This window comes from Stegodyphus dumicola, chromosome X1, assembly GCF_044657685.1.
Source record: "Stegodyphus dumicola isolate Sdum_Otavi_A_Nest chromosome X1, ASM4465768v1".
Lineage (NCBI taxonomy): Eukaryota > Metazoa > Arthropoda > Arachnida > Araneae > Eresidae > Stegodyphus > Stegodyphus dumicola.
In genome coordinates, this window is record NC_140780.1 from 202680440 (window position 1) to 202697436 (window position 16997).

Genomic DNA, 16997 nt, shown 5'->3' on the forward strand with positions numbered 1-16997 from the left:
GAATTATTTTTAGGAAGCATTATATCACTGAAAAGAAGTGTTTAAGTCTGAATACGTAGCATTTTGCTACTATTCAAATGGAGTAGCAAAATTATTGTTGCAATGTTCTTTCATTAAAGCGCAATAATAATGGTATTTATTTTATAGAAATGCACATTAACATAAAAAATTTACAGCATTTTGAAATTGTGGTTTCTTGCAGGCCAATTGTAAACTGCAGCAAATAAATGTAAGAAAATGTTGAAGGTATTAATTTAAATACTAGCGAAATATTAAAAATATTTCATAAACTGTTGTGTTTTCGGAAGCTAAGTCTAAATTACAAGAAAGCCACTTTTGCAAGTAAAAATATATTATGTAAACGAAATCAAATAAGTGTTCAGAATAGTGATTTGCATATTGGAAATTTTAAGAAGAAAATGTTATTAAATCACAGGAATTCCACAGAAAATAAACTCACATAATATTGGAAAAAAATAAAGAAAGATATTTCGACTAAAAAAACTGCTATGGCTTACATGTATAACGTACATTTTCTGCAATAGGTTCAAACTGGAGAAACGCGGCGATAACGTAACTCAACTCATGGGAGGTGAATAATCCGTTTAAGTCCATTTAACGGAGAATTAACTCACCTTGGTACAAATGGATAGCACCTTCTCGCCCAATAACTACATTTTGTTCTCACTGACAGGGATCAGTGACCCGGATTTCTCTTAAATCAACATTTAATACCAAAGAAAGCTAGCAAATTAGAGGAAGGGGAATTCTACTTGTTGCTCAACTAAGCTTGAAGTGATTCGACCAATCAGCAGTAAAATAAATGGCAAAACAAAAAGGGGCTTCATTCCAAAAAGGGCGTCCACATTGTATTTAAGTCTACAATTCTATGTTACACCTTATTTGTATCTATTTACTGAGTAAAAATAGAGAATAAGAAATACAGAGGCGATCCATCACAGCCAACGTGGTCCTTATCCTTCTCAGTTAATTACGATCAATTCATCATTGTTTTGGCCTCAAGTGTTAATTAGTATATATAATCTAAAACTACAAAAATTCGGCAGAGCATGTTTTTTAAGAGCTAGGGGTTTTGAAAGGTTATTAGCACCAGTCTCAATGCTTTAAGAAATTTGTTAAATACCAAAGAAAATTACTTCACTTGAGTTTTTCTTAAAAGTTCGAGTTTAAAAGTTTTGTAACGATATTCAAATTACCAGTTCGATTATGAAGTAGTTACAGGTTTAAATACAGCGTTGACAGCAGTTATATAGTCTATCAAAACAAATATTATCTTCGTAACTTTCAACATTACACTATCTTCAGTTACGCAGTTCTGTTAAGTCGTTCCTTTGAATAATAAATCTCAATGATATAATATAAATGGATTGAAGAGTAAGACTTTGCATTAGACTCCTCTTTGTTTAAGGAAGATACAGAATGCTCTCCGCATACTAATAGCTAAAGAAATTTTGACATATTTGCCTTTGCTTGTTTTGCTTAAATGTCTTAAAATGATAGCAGTATAATTCGTTGTTTTCCTTTTATTTAAAAATAACTAACACAAATTAACTTCATTAATATAACAGGAGTGCACTTCAGTAAGAGTCAAAGTATCAGTAATCAGCAGTCTTATCCACTTGATCACGCAAGGCCTACCAGGATTAGAAAATGTGTCACATGAATGTTGTTATGAATCTATTTTATTTCCCTGGCGAAAGCTTTCTCCTAAACATATTCAGATGCTAATTGCATGCCTGTTACATAGATCTACGATTAATTTAAAAGGTGTTTACTTCTACGTTAATTTTCAGTCTATCTGATAGCAAAACAACTAAAAAATAGGTAAGAGTTTAAGTAATTTTAGCATAGTTCATACACAGAAGTAATTTAGATGCTTAAATATCAAAATTCAACTCATTGATAGCTTCACTCTTTTGCTTAAATTAATTTTAAATGAACGGAAACTTTCACCTAAAGGCTAATTATATGGATGAGATAAATAAAGAACTTCAGTTATAAATTTAACTCAGGTTTTACCAATTCAATACATTTCAAGTAAATGTAGAGGTTACTTGAAGCTCATTATAATATTTAATCTAAAAAAATTACCTTTCAAATGAAACAAATAATAAACATTCAACTTTTACACTGGAAAAAAAAATTAACTGAACTATTAAATTTTGCACGAGACAACAAATATTAATAGGACATACAAAATAGAATATTTAAAATCCAAATGAGAAAAACGATGTAATGCACTAATGCATGTTTATACGATTTTATATACGACAGTTGCAAAGACATAATGAAAAAATATTTGTATAGTATTCTACTTACTTACGAGTTTTCTAAAAATCCAATAACTAAACGGAACTACAATTCTGGATTTAACTTAAATCGGCCAATTTGGCATCATCATTCTTACTTGGGTAAAAGACGAAACACCTTCGCATTTATTAATTATTGTTCATTGAACGAGGATTGGTTTGTTCCCCTTGAAAAGACAAATTCCGATCAATGACGATAATTACTTCGTTTATTAATTTTTTTGTTCAAAATTGAATTTCGTTTTATCATGATTTAAACTCAAGTACCTTCAAAACTCTTTTCGGAATTAAATTTCATACTTCTAGGTTACTTCATTTAGATACATTCTACTAAATTTATATTAGGAGATAATATAATCAATATTTCTTTAGTAAATAAATTATTATTGTCTTACTTTGCAGCTATACACTTGAATTTAAATCATGAATAACAAAATTTCAAACTTTGAAAAAAAAAAAAAGTAATTATCGCTATTAATCGGAAATTAGTTGACTTTTCAAGGGGAACAAACCAACTCCCGTTCAATAAACAATAATTAATAAATGTGAAGGTGTTTCGTCTTTTACTCAAGTAAGAATGATGATGCCAAACTGGCAAATTAAGTTAGGCCAAAATTGTAGTTCAGTGAAGTGATGGGATTTATAGCCAAAGTAGAGTATCAAAAAACTCATTCTGAATGAAGCATTTTCGCTAATACATGATTCTTTAGAAATTTTGAGGGAAAAGCCAATTTATGTAGTCAAATTTACAAGATACTTGAGTAACTGAATTTTTATAAGGAGACACACCAAAAGTCCTTTTGGTCACAACACACCAAAAGGCAAACCCTTGTTTTAGGAGATAATAAAAATTCTGTTGTCATTCCCTTCTTTCCATCAATTAGCCATAAAGTTGCACGTATTTTGCAGAAATTTAACTTTCGGGCCGTTTATTCTCTCATCAATAAAATTCCGAGTTTCATACTCAAGGACCCCATTCTGGATATGAATTCCTGGGGTATATACAGGATTCCTTGCCAGTGTAGCTTAATTTACATTGGCCAAACTAAGAGAGCCTTAAAGTTTCGCGTTAAGGAACATGAGGCATACGTTAGGAAAAAGGAAACACAGAAGTCTTCTGTTGCCCAACATTTGGTCCGAAAATCACAGTTTCAATTTTTCTGCTGCCAAAATTATTCAAAAAACTTCTTCCATTGGTGAACTGGATCTTCTAGAGGCATTTCACATTCAAAAAAATTTTCTGTTCTAGTTAACGACCCTAATTCCAATCCATCTTTGCCTTCAGCCTTTAAAAAAATTATGTTTTAGTTCTGGTTTCATCAACAGATGGCACCAGTGGCTTGTATCCTGTCCAGGCTTTCTTATCTTATCTAATCATCATACCTTATATTATTAAACCATCGAAACTAGTCCTGTGAAAATTTGAAAATGTAATGCTGATTTTTGCTGTTTAACTTCTGAATTAATGCATTAATTAACTTACTTTCTTTCTAGTGGGATGTCGGTAAAGTGTGCTCTTCTGTGTCTTACTCAGAAGGGGGGAGGTGTCCGAAATGCCATTATCGGCAGTGGGGATACTTTGAATTATTACAGGCGGTGAATCTTTGAGAAGCTATTTTGGGTACGTGGGAATGTTTGAGGAAGGTTTGTTGCGGAGATCTTATGTGAGTGAAAACGTATATTATATATATATATATATATATATATATATATATATATGTGTGTGTGTGTGTGTGTGTGTGTGTGTGTATACGCTTTAATATTTAATTTAATAATTTCGCATTTATCTACAAATTCACTGAGGCAATATTTAATACCCTATACAATTTTTCCTAGGATGGGATTAATCTTCTTTATGAAAAATTAAAAAAAATTCTTATAATAATTTCTTATATATATGTAAAATAAAAAATATGTAAATCAGCTTTTTAATTTAATTTAATAACAGCCTCTTAATTCCTCATTTTAAATTTGGGTATTTTTTCTCTGTATTCTAAAAGTAGTAAATGGACTGCGCCATTTCTAGATTAATCTACGTATCATGGCTTGCGTAACGCTGATGATGTAGTCAATTCCAAACTTGGACTCAAAATTTGAGAACTGAAACCTTTTTAACCTAAACCCAAGCCCTGAATACTGGATAATTACCCACACTTCTACCTCTGTGCCGCTTAGATAATATTTCGCTCTGCTCTTTTTCTATAGCAATAGTATAAAAAATTTAAATATTATGGAAATAGGCGCGATTATAGTGCTAAATAAATTGTGGCCACAAATGTGAATTGAAATAAAAATCAATATTTAATCGTACTTGGCTGCCTCAATTCGTATCACGCTTGGAATTAAAATATTTGATCATATATCATAGATACTTAGGTACATAGTATGATATAAGGTTCATATACAGATATTAGGTTCATCTGCTTATACATAAGGATGCCTTCACAGTGGACCTTTTTAAAGGAAAGAAATATGGTCTATATTTACGTTACACATGGAGAAAATGTGAGGAACTCATACGACTTGCTTGTTCAACAGGTGGAAGTAGATAGAACAAGAGGGGAATTGATAATGTTTTGCGCTTTTAGCCACTCGGTTACAGATCAGCTAGATAGCTATTTAATTTAAATCGCACATCACGACAGAATAAAAAATCTAGTAAATTCTTAAGGTGTCTATTTAAAGCATAAACGTTAAACAAGATGAAAACACTGTTGTTTCAGAGTTTGGATCAATCATAACTTAAAAGTTGAAAAAATACTAACGTTAAAGTAGTTTTACATTTTAAAGATTTTTTTTCATCAAAACAAAATAAGTTAACTAGTTTGATGAAGTGATCAAACTTAAATTGCACTAACAGTTTTTAAATATATTGAAATATCGACAACGGAATCACAACTGAAATCAGAGTTTTAATTGAAAACAAAATTATACCAAATGTAAAATTAAATTCATACTGAAATATCAGTTACTTCATAACTTTAATAATTAAGATTAAACGTAGTTCTTTCTTATTCTTTCAATAATTAAAAGCCGTACATGATATTATTCACAGAAAACAAAATTTAAATGGATTTTGAAAGAGGATTATACCTTAGGCGTTCCAAACTTTTTTCACCCTTAGCCCACCCTCAACAGCTCACAGATATTTCCAACTGAGTAACTTTACTTGCCAGACTACTTCGAAAGTTTAATAAATTATAACAGATGTTTAGTTGGCGTTATGCATTTCCTATTTCTGTAACTGAAGAAGCGAAGCTGTTTAACATTTTTTAAACTAGTTCAGTGTCTTGTATGTTGGGCTACGTGATTAGCTTAAGATCATTGTAAACTTATTAATCAAATTAAGGTTGTAAAGAGATGTGAAGCAATGCTACGAAGGAATGTGATGAATAAGTAACCTTCAGACAAAGTGCAGAAATAGAATTCATATGCTTTAATTTTTTTTATTTCTTACTTCATTATTTATTACTTTTATTTTTTCACGAAATACGGAATTTCAGTAGACAAACTTTGAAATCAAAGTTTAACTGGAAACTTAGTTTGAATCAAATTATCTTCTGTACTTTCGCTATGTGCGTACACGAACACCATACACTTAAATACATACGTAGAAAATGAGAAGAAAATACATATCCATGTGCGTCTGAAAAAGCGAATTTATTTCAAATTAACATTTTGGAAAACTGTAGAATTTTAAGATGATTTTGCTTTTCCTATAGTAGGAAATTACGACCTTAGGAAGTAAATGATCATGGGGAAAATAGCTCTACGCTAAGGAAAATTGCTCTAATGCATTCAAACAGTACTGCTTTCATATTCGCTGATTACGGCTAAAAAATATTGCCTCCTAAGGGGTAAGGAAATGCCGTTAGTACAAAATTGCGAAAATATTCCCAATCGCAAGGTTCAAATACGCATACGCGATTTAAACTGCTGTTTCATAGCTTTTGCAGCACTTTAAAAGGAAAACTTGATTCTTTTTACTCTGTCACTCTTTGAAACTATATATTACACTATACAGTACACAGAAAGTACCTTTTTAATTGCTCCATTATCTGTCTAAACTGTAAGATTTATTACTTAAATTAACCAGTTATTTATAATTTCAGCCTTTACTATAACTTATCCTTTTCGTTTCCTCACCAGAATGTAAATGAAGGTATAGAGTTTTTGATTTTCAGATAGAGTGCGTTCGTATCTCTCGCGGCCACGTTTTGTAGTTCCTGCCAGCTTTGATAAGTTTGGAATTATTCATCTTTGCGTTACTACTGACGATATTTGAATTTGATATGCTGATGAGAGTTCTGAGATAGCTTAAATTTAATTGTATAGTTCTTGACTATTAGTCTAAGTTTTAAATTTGAAGTTGACTGTTACTTTACATCGCAACAAGTGGTGGTGATTGTGTTAGCACAAGAAATTCGTTTATGTTCAAAGTTCCGTTTAAATAAAAAGGCTGCTTAAACCTTTTCAAGTTACTTCAGACACAGAGATAATTCGCATTACGTCTGTTAGGAGTTTGGAACTAGTTTATGCTGCCACAGCAAGCCAAACTTTATACACTAATCCTTTTGATTTGCATATATCCTAGATTACATCTATGAAAAGATCATCTTTATCATCTTTACATCATTTCTATCACCAACAGAGAAAAGGTTGCGTCTGTTGTTAACAAAGGTCTTAGTTACAATGACCGTACGAGTCTGTTCAGCTCTACACCAAGTTTGGCGCAAGACACCCCTAGAGCAGGATTGGAACGTCTCTTACTCCCCCTTCTCTACCGCAAACTATTGAAAGGACGTTTATCTCGTCAATATTTTAAGCACCCCCTTACCGCAAAGACACTATACACGACACTATGCACTCACAAACATCAACGCTTTCCACGGGATTAGAACTCGGGGGTAAGGAAACATGCCAACACGGTGACTCTCATTATCTAATGAGTACTAAACTAAAGCATTAGAATCCTTTTCTTTACCACGTGTATACAGAAACAGAAAAGAAAAAATATATTGTAAAGATAAAATGCACATTACATTACAATGCACAAATACACATTACATTACAATGCACAAATACACATTTTTATTAAAATGCTGAAGTACACATTTTTGTTATTTTTTCTTAATGTTAGCAACGTCTCAGTGCGCGTATTTATTATTTAAATTTCACTGTATTGTGCATATACGAAAATTGTGTGCATATAGCATTAGCTAATGTCAGTGGTTTTACATTTTAAGCGGTAGGTCTTGGAGCATATTAGTGACAAACTCAGGTGAACTCTTGCTATATATATTCATTCTCTCAGCTGTTGACGATTCCACATATTTCTTAGTAAAGTTACACAGTTAATCACTGAAGTTACGTATTTAAGATAACTTAAGTTTTCTGGAAAATAGCTAGAAAATAGGGAAATATTTAAAAAACGTTTTAAAACTAAGATACCTGTGCCAAAAGTAAAATGGAGATTTTGATAATGACTATTCGAAATATGAAGCAAAAGTTCGAGAAATAAAGGTTAATTTGGTTTATCGCTACACTATCACATTTGCGAATCATAAAGGTATACGATACATATGATACGACTCGTAATATTTATTGAAATATCATTATATACAGATTACATCCCTTAGGTTCATTTTTACCGCTTTCCTTAAGAGAAAAATCTTCATTCAATGTTTTTATTTTCCTATTAAAAATATATCATTTTATAGTAAAATAACATATTTCTATTTAATGCTACTCTTAATAAGTATTACATTATGTTTAAAAGACGTAAATATATATATTTTATTAAATTTGAGGGAAGGCCTTTTTCTAAAGCAACTTAGGTGGTGTGTTAGGTGATTAGGATAATACTAATTTACAAAATTTTCAAGATAACGAAGCTATTAAAGTTTCAGTGACGGTGGAAATGCTTTGCAAGCTTTAGCATTCTATACAAATAAAATGTATAGAACTTTTGAGATCAAAAATATTTTTGCACCGATACAGCAAAAAATCGACGTAAAAATATTTTGGATACGTGATCACTCTGGAATTCGTGGTAACGAACTGGCTGACTCGTTTGCGAAATCTGCAATTCTTTTAAACGAAATCGTCATTACCCCTCCCTTTTCTGACAACATCATCAGAAGTTTGGTTAACAAAGAATTCAAAGAAAAGTGGCGGAGATATAGGAAGGAAAGTGTATAACACGTTAATACAAGACCTAGAATCTCATTATGTTTTTTCTTTCTTTTCCAACGGGCAATTTTTGTCTTACTTCTTTTTGGCCAATTGGTTTTTGTCTTGCTTTTTTGCTGCAGTACTAGTTTTTAGTGAGACAGACCTTAATTTGTTTCATAGTTAGATAGTTACATAGCTATTTTATATAGATTAATTAGCGATAATAAAGTTCCTACGATTACCAACGAACAATTCAAGCTCTGTTTGAGTGAAAGTCATCCTCTAGTCAAAGAATTCACTCTTCATTATTTTTGCATTTTATAAATACTAAGATGACTTTTTCCATTATACCCAGAAAGTGGATATCTCTTAAAATGAATTAATGAAAAAAATTAATTAAACATTATCCGTTTTTGAACAAACTAATTCACCGTCACTTTTCTGCACTGCGTCGGTTAAGCAGTGTTTTACAATATTTCGCAACTTAACTATATACTCAAAGATGGCAAAAAATCTTTGCTGATATTTTAGGTAAGGAAATTAAACTTTGCATATGTAGCTTCCTTTTGTTAGCGGTATTAGCAATGAGCTTACAGTTGGTAATTAAGTTTTATAAATAAAGATACATTTGCCTTTGAAAGTGCAACACTGGAAACAGTGTAGCATTGGTGAATTAATTTTGAAATATGTTGAATAAAATAACTTGTCTATTTCACGCAGTGAGGAACAGAGATAAGATATCTGAAATGATACTCATATCACAGATCTTTAAGAGCTTTTCGGTAATAAAACGGCTACAGCCTCAAATTACGGAATTTGAATATTATTTAAACCTTACAATGTCAAACATAATAATGTATTACAACAGCAATAACAGATATTAAAGCTTTGACTTGACACTTATTCTATGTGAAATTACATCTCTAAAATTTATATGAAACAGTGTAACCTTTATGATAAATAACCTCTTGATGATAAGCTGTAAAGTGGCATAAGAAATTAATTTAAATGTTAGTGTACCTGTTAATAAGCTCGTAGGTTTCTCTAACACTTAGGAGGCGAGGCTCATCGTTGACATACAATTTTATCTTCACGAACTATTTCATACAACTCCTTCGTTAGAAACATTTCGGCTACAAAAATACAGAATTTATTATGGTTTCAAGTGTTCATTCATTGTGGTCAGTTTCAAAATCATTTAAAATCTGTGCACCAAGCGTGCACTAGCGCTTGATTTCATGATTTAGAAACGCTGAAGAAATTTCTAAAAGCATTTCCTTCGCGTATGTTAAGAGAAATAAAAATTTGTCAGTATTTTTTACAAAGCTTGCTGTAGAGTCGCCCCACCTGCATAAGAATAGGAATTTAGAAAGAGTAAGAAAAAATTCTACGTCTTCGTCCCGTCACCAATTATGTGGCACCGCACACAATAGCTCAAATTCATATACGATGCCGTATCTAATTATATAAACCAGATAACCTGCAATTTTATCCACTTATATAGAAATTAATACAGTCTTTAGCAACCAAGGCCTAATAATCATTCCACAGCCTACACCCATAAGCGCTCAGCCCTAATGATTGAGGCAGGTAATTTGCAGACAAGATTCGCTGAGAGATGGATTTTGGCCTATTACAGCTTGCGTAGGAGAAGCCACCTACCACAAACGTAACGTAAAATAAAGAAGGTAACGTATTATTTAAACTTCGGAATTCCCTGGGGTGGTGTCTTATTCCAAAGCACATGCATGCACACACATTCTTCTACGTCAGATTATACATGAATTCATAGAAAAAAAAAAAAGATTTGTTATTATTACGTTGGAAAAATTTCCATCACAGTTACGAAGATTGTGCACGAAAGCTTAGATATATTCTTTATTTTACATTTTGGAAACAAACTGAGACCAGGAGCAGAAAAATTTCTTGTTGCGTAGAGAAAACGGTACTTAATACACTTTTATAAAAGTTTTTTACTATTTCGTGTAGATTTCTATACCATTTTTTCAAGCTACGTAATTTCATAGTTATATTTAAATCATTTTATTGGTAACATATTCAGAAAACGAAAATTTGGTTAGAGGAAAGTAAAATAATTTCAATAGAATGTAAACTCTAATTTTTTTTAAGGTAGCATAAATTATACTTGAATTACTAAGATTCGATGGTTTAGCATAAGAAGTTATGAAGTTTTAGAATCTAATTATAAAAAGAATTTCTGTTAATTAACCAATTATTATGATTTAAACCTTCACTATAGCTTCTTCTTTCCATAGTTCTCACTAGAATAGTTAAATGTGAACTTAAACTGATGGTTTTAATGTTCAGAATAGACCTTTTGGCAGCCTCGTCTTACTGTTACTTAGTATTTCCAGCTCTGCCAAGTTTTATTCCGGTTTTAGCATCTTAGCCGACGTTTAAATACGCATCGTTCACAATCTTGGGCCAGCTTAAATTGTACATTTTGTGTTGTTATCTCGGACTACATTTGAATTTATATTATGTTAATTTAAATACCCGCAAGTAGCCAAGGTTCGTCTGTCACATAAGCAGTGCCTTTTTGTTCATTTACGAGTTAAATAATAATAATAATAATAATAAAAGATATTTATTATTTTAACCTTCTTAGAACTTAGTGATTTGTTTCAGACTACGCGATAACTTGCTTCCTGTTTAGTACAGTCTGAAGGAGATTAATACAATCTTCTATATTCAGCAAAATACTACAAATAAATCATCTAAGACGAATAATATTAATGGAGTGGAGATTATGCTGGTTTTACTTCAAATGTTTTTAAATGCTTGCTTTACCATAGAAGCGTTACGAATACTGATATTCAGTCTTCAATTCATAGCAAGGAAAGAACTCAGAAAAGGCGATTTTTCTGCTTTTGAAGTATTTGAATTGTGTAAAAATGTATAGGCTAATAAATCTTGAACATTTCTTTTTGATTCTTCGAGGGAAGGTGATTAAAATACCTTTTTCAAATTCTCTTTCTCAAGGCTTGTTAATATTTTATTATACTTAGTTCCGAAGCGCAGATCAAACTAAAAACACCGTAATGATGCTTTAAATTACAGCGCTGTTACTTATAATTTTGTTAAGTTTCTATATTTAAATCGAAAATAACACAACAAATAAAGCATGGCTGTACTGTATTTCGCATTATAATTTTCATATCCACATTTTAGCAATTTTGTGGTCACAGCTTAGTAAGAATAATATATTTATTTTTTAGATCACAAAATGTTTGGAGAATGTTACTGACACAATTTTTAACACGTTTTCGATATTTTATTACTGAAGCAAGAGAACTTAAGCACTATTTTACTCCATAATTTATCTAAGAATGCATAAGCTCCATATTATTTCAACTGTTTTTAGATCTTTTGTCGTAACATATACATTGTATGAAGCAAGGCGAAAAGGATTCTTCATTAACAAACAAGCACAGAACCACTTTTAAATAGAAATTATTAACTTATCACAAAGGAAAAAAAATAACTACATTAACTAAATTTTCGAGCCTCCAAAAAGAAAATAAGACATAACTACTTTTACCTAAAGAAAGAGGAGACAAGATTTGTATTATCATGTGAGATGTGACGGAACCGGAAGAAAACAATGAAATATAAACTGAACGAACCTGACCAGGCATCATGTTAAAACAAACATTAGGCTACAAAAGTAGAATTGCTAAATATAGGTGTGAACACAGTGTTTCTTTTTTTCGACTACTATATAGGACACTATATGAAAAATCTTTCAACCAAGTATACTCCCGTTCAAAAAGAAAGAAAAAAGGAAGAAAGGCAAAGGATCTATTAAAGAGACTCGAGAAATCGGTTTTAAAAGAAAATATTAAAACAGGTTTTTTTGAAAGTGAAACATTTAATGTCCAGCATTGTTCCAAAGAAAAAGACGTGAGCAAATGCTATAATTAACATACAGTGATTGATGAACGTATCAGTGACGTAACACAGTGCATCTATGCTGAAAGTCGCTTTTCAAGATCATTAGTAAGCCCTGAATAAAGCGAACCTGTTCATTCATAAAGATGACACTCTGGGTGAATGTTAAGGAACTTAAGTGCGCTTTGTTCATACTCATTGATTATGTTCAATATTAAAATGGCTTTTATATGAAAATACCTTTCTCATTTTTATTGCGAATGGAAACCGTTAGGTAAATTGCTTGGTAATTGTACACCATATTCATAACTTTACGATGCTAAATATCGGATTCAGATGAATTCTAAGAACGAAACTGATGGCCTCTAACCCTCAGTTATGAAATACATTTTACTATTTGTACGGCTACAATAATTCCAAAAATTTAAATAGACACAAGTTTCGGAAGAAACGCTTTCGAAGCTATTACGTAGGATTGTAAGCGACATAATATTTTTAACTGTTTAAATTACAATTTTGTATAATTTAGTAAAATATTTTAACTGTTTAAATAAAGTTCTTGTATAATTTAATAAAAGCCGCCCAAACGATTAAGTGGTTAGTGACTCTGACTGCCATACCGAAGGACCCGGGTTCGAATCCCGGAGAAACCATGGATATACTTCTCCGTTCCCTCATATGAGGCAACGGTGGTCCATCTCGTATTAGGTGCTTCCATAATATAGTGACCACCGCTGTCATCCTTAAGTGGCCAACGTCTGCGGACGGTTTGGGCCCGCCATTGAAACAAAAAGTTAATAAATTAAAGTAATCAGCTGTTGTAGGAAAAAATATTTGAAATAAAAAAATTATTTGAAATAATCATACGCGTTGATTAGCAATTTTATGGTTCTCTAGCCTAATAAAGGAGCAATTAGTAGTTATCCTAAAAAGTAACAGTAATAATAATAATCAGTTTTTAATCCGGATATTATTGGCGTTTTGTTATTACATTTAGAGCTGGAATAATAAAATAAATTACGCAACCGTTCATTAAGAGAATAGCATAGGCACATAAATTTCTTACCTGTGAGATCGAGTTTCAATATGCTCACGCATCTGGCCATAACTTCTGCAATACCAGCATCTGAAACCAAAGGACAGCCTCTAATTTCAAGCGTTTTAAGTTCAGGACATCTCCTGGCAATGGTAAATAATCCTTTATCAGTTAACCTACAACATCCACTTAGCGAAATCTTCTCAACTGCAAGGCATACTGTGGGTGAGTCTCTGCACAGCAATCGAAATAAAGTCTTTAAGCCCCGATCTACGTGAATTTTTTCACTGCTAAGACACACTGAAGTCCATAGTTGGGGTTCCCAAGCCAAAAAGTACCATCGGCGGCAAACCCTAGCACATACACAAAGATAATTACTAGATAGAAAAGAAAAAATCTTTAAGATAAGATCGTCCGAAAGTTTATCGAAAAGTGAGCTTTTGTGAGATTTTTTGCCTTTGAACGTCGTCCCTAAAGGACTTGTATCTAGTAGCTGAGAGGAACAATTCAAACCTGTGGACCTGCAAAAAGAAAATTATAAAGAAGTTTGTGATTACGCAATGTATTTTAAAGAAAGTAACAAGAATAAAAATAACATACAATATATCTGAAACAGCTGTTTTCATAAAATAAGATACATTTTTAAGTAAGAGGTCTCTTTATACATACGTATTATTCTACTTCAAACAGAATTCATAATTTGCTCTGCTCGTTTCTCTAATGACATTTTCACATTTCAGACAATTATTTTTATGTATAGAGTCATACTCTGATTTTTAGAATGTTTCGCATGGTCCACTCGACAGTTCAGAACGATTTCTTGATTAAACGTTTAACAAGACTATTTTGAAACGTTCGGAAAAATAAAACTATGATACTCTAAAAGGTGCACAAAAAATGTTTTTAGTCAAACGGAAATTAAATACGACAATTATTATCGCACAAATTAAGAACTTTAACTTCTATAAAGCAATAATAATAAGACATTTCTTGAATTCTCCCTATGATGCTACATATTTTTTTAAACTTAAAAAACATGATATATTGACCAATTCAAATAATCAATATGCTTATTTGACAGCAATGCTTTATATGAAATATATTTTTTGTATATATCAATGGAAAAAATATGTTTTTAATAAATAACACTTACAGATTTTAAAGTCCTTTATCATAAATTAATAGCTCTGCACTTTTATAATAAATGATTAATAAAGTATAGGTAAATAACATACTTCGGGAACAAATCTCAACGTTTCAGCGTTTTGTAAGCGCGTTAAGCTTTTGAAGATAACATGTGTATTAATAGACATAACAGACATATAAATGGCAGGAGTATTTAACATGAAATTCTACGCAATTTTTTTTCTGTGCCGAAATGTGCATGTTTCGAACAATATTAAGTGTACAGTGAAAAAAGAAGCTTCTTCTTTACATTTTTCACTAAAAAATGAAAAATATAAAGAAGAACTTCTTTTTTCTCCTTATTAAATATAATTTGAAAAAGATTTGTATTTAATTCATATTACAAATTTAAATATTTGATAGGTAAACTGAAACAATATATGAACTAAACATCTTATCTAGAACATAAATAGGATAAAATAGTAAGCATTGCACTCATAAAAAATAAGGACTTATTTCTGTTAGATCTATCAAACATTTAAGAAACTAATTTATATTCAAAACATATTACACAGATAGCCACTGATATGTAAGACAAAATAACATATTGGATTAAAATCGCTTCTGAAGCGTAACTACTTACCTGACCGAAGAGACGGATGATGGATGAGTTGAAGAGGGGGTTGATGCAATGTGGTTACGAGGGGGAGGTGGCGGCGTCATAACATCTGATGCTCTTGGATAGGGCGATGTGTTACACATTGATGATGGCACATCGCTCCATCTGAATGAAGACGACGAACAACTGAGGCTGTCAAAAGTTCTGCGAGGTACTGTTGGAGTTTGAGTAGGAGTTGGTGTTATACTGTCTCTAGTCAAGAGTGTGTGGTATCCCAGATCATGACCAGGAGATGCCCTGCCAGCAAGACCTCCATAAGGCGACAAAGGATCCAGTTTAGGTTTGTACAAGGATCCTCTGAAGTCTTTGATGGGTTTGGGTGTCGAAGATACAGAAAAAGTATCGCTTCCATCAGTTACTGATTCTACGCTCCGACTTTCGTTGAAATAAAACTCCATGGTCGGTTTGGGACATGCCATGGTTGTCACTACTTTCTTTTAAAGATCTGAATCTTAGAGCAAGCTACTATACGACAGGCGCGTGCGCGCACCGGTATATTTATTCAACATCATTCTAGTCTCAGGATCTCCTTCATGACTGAAAATACAGATTGCTGATATTCTCTGCGATCGACATCTGCAATAATTAAAATATTTAAACATTAATTTGGTGGAAACATAAAAATAACAATAACACGTGATAGAAACATCAATATTTCATTGACACACCTTTCATTCTAATCTTGAATGAAAGAACAAATATCCACATAAACGCATAAAAACATTTCTTACCATGCAACATTCTAACGATTACAGAACTTTTAAACAATAAAATTCAACGTAAATTCGAAATTTTACAAGTAGTCATTACTCGTGAATTAGTATTATTCACTTTGAAAATTTATTACAAATAGTAAAATTGAAAATTTGAAAATTTATTACAAATTTTAGTAGTTGAATTCACAACAATGAATGTGACTTAAGTGATAAAACTGAGTAGCAACTTAAATTCTAATTATCCATTAGATTATCTTTCTTAATATGTCTTACTTTGACTCTTGCTTATAAATAAAATTTAAATAAAAGTAAAATTAAGTTTTTTCAGGTTTTTTACTCATGCAAGCAGTTTTATTTATTTATTTATCACTTTTTTTAAAAATTGTGAGAAATCTCTAAAAACCAATAACTTTGCCTAAGAGTATGATCCTTTGGACACTCCAACATAAGAAAAATAAAAGAATAGTTTCAAACCATAAATTTTATATTTGTAGAAAAATTATGATTTGCTATTGCACATATCAGTGAACTTCAATTTGCTTCACTGAAGACTCTCTATTTCTTCTCAGCGTTAATATTTAGATACTTTATTTAAATCAATCTTCAGCTACTTAAGAGTTTTTTTATTTTACTTTTCAGTCACAAATGATTCTTAGCCTAAGGGAAGGGATTCTAATTGCGAGGTTAATGAAGTACAAAATAAGGCGGAAAAATAGATTTGATGACTTAGAGAGGTAACAAAGAACAATTGAAACGTCTAGTACAGAATGCATATTTTAAATAAGGCATACTTATGAGAATCTAATTTTCGAATGCCAGTGCAGTTAAGATTTTGCTCTGTCGTTTATACTGAAGTTCCAAAAACCATTTTCATCCCCCCCTATTTTAAACCGCTCAATCTTCAAGACGCAGGTAACATTTAGAAATACGGTGCCGGTTGAATTTGATCATTTCTTACGCTGCACACGGTCGAGCGAGAACTCTTTAAGCAATAATTGCACAGATAGGCCGACGCTCTTCAGTCG

At 31.6% G+C, this 16997-nt stretch overlaps 1 protein-coding gene across 2 annotated transcripts in view; it reads right to left on the minus strand.

Moving 5' to 3' along the window:
* LOC118182025 (uncharacterized) overlaps positions 1 to 16997 on the minus strand; it is a 153431-nt gene that overhangs the window by 60870 nt on the left and 75564 nt on the right. For both annotated transcript variants that reach the window (XM_035351289.2, XM_085808079.1), the window contains exons 2-3: positions 15221 to 15832; positions 13483 to 13973 (exon numbers count right to left, since the gene is read on the minus strand). In XM_035351289.2, coding sequence (XP_035207180.1) covers positions 13483 to 13973; positions 15221 to 15675 — 946 coding nt within the window. In that variant the 5' untranslated portion in view covers positions 15676 to 15832. The remainder of the gene's footprint in view (positions 1 to 13482; positions 13974 to 15220; positions 15833 to 16997) is intronic.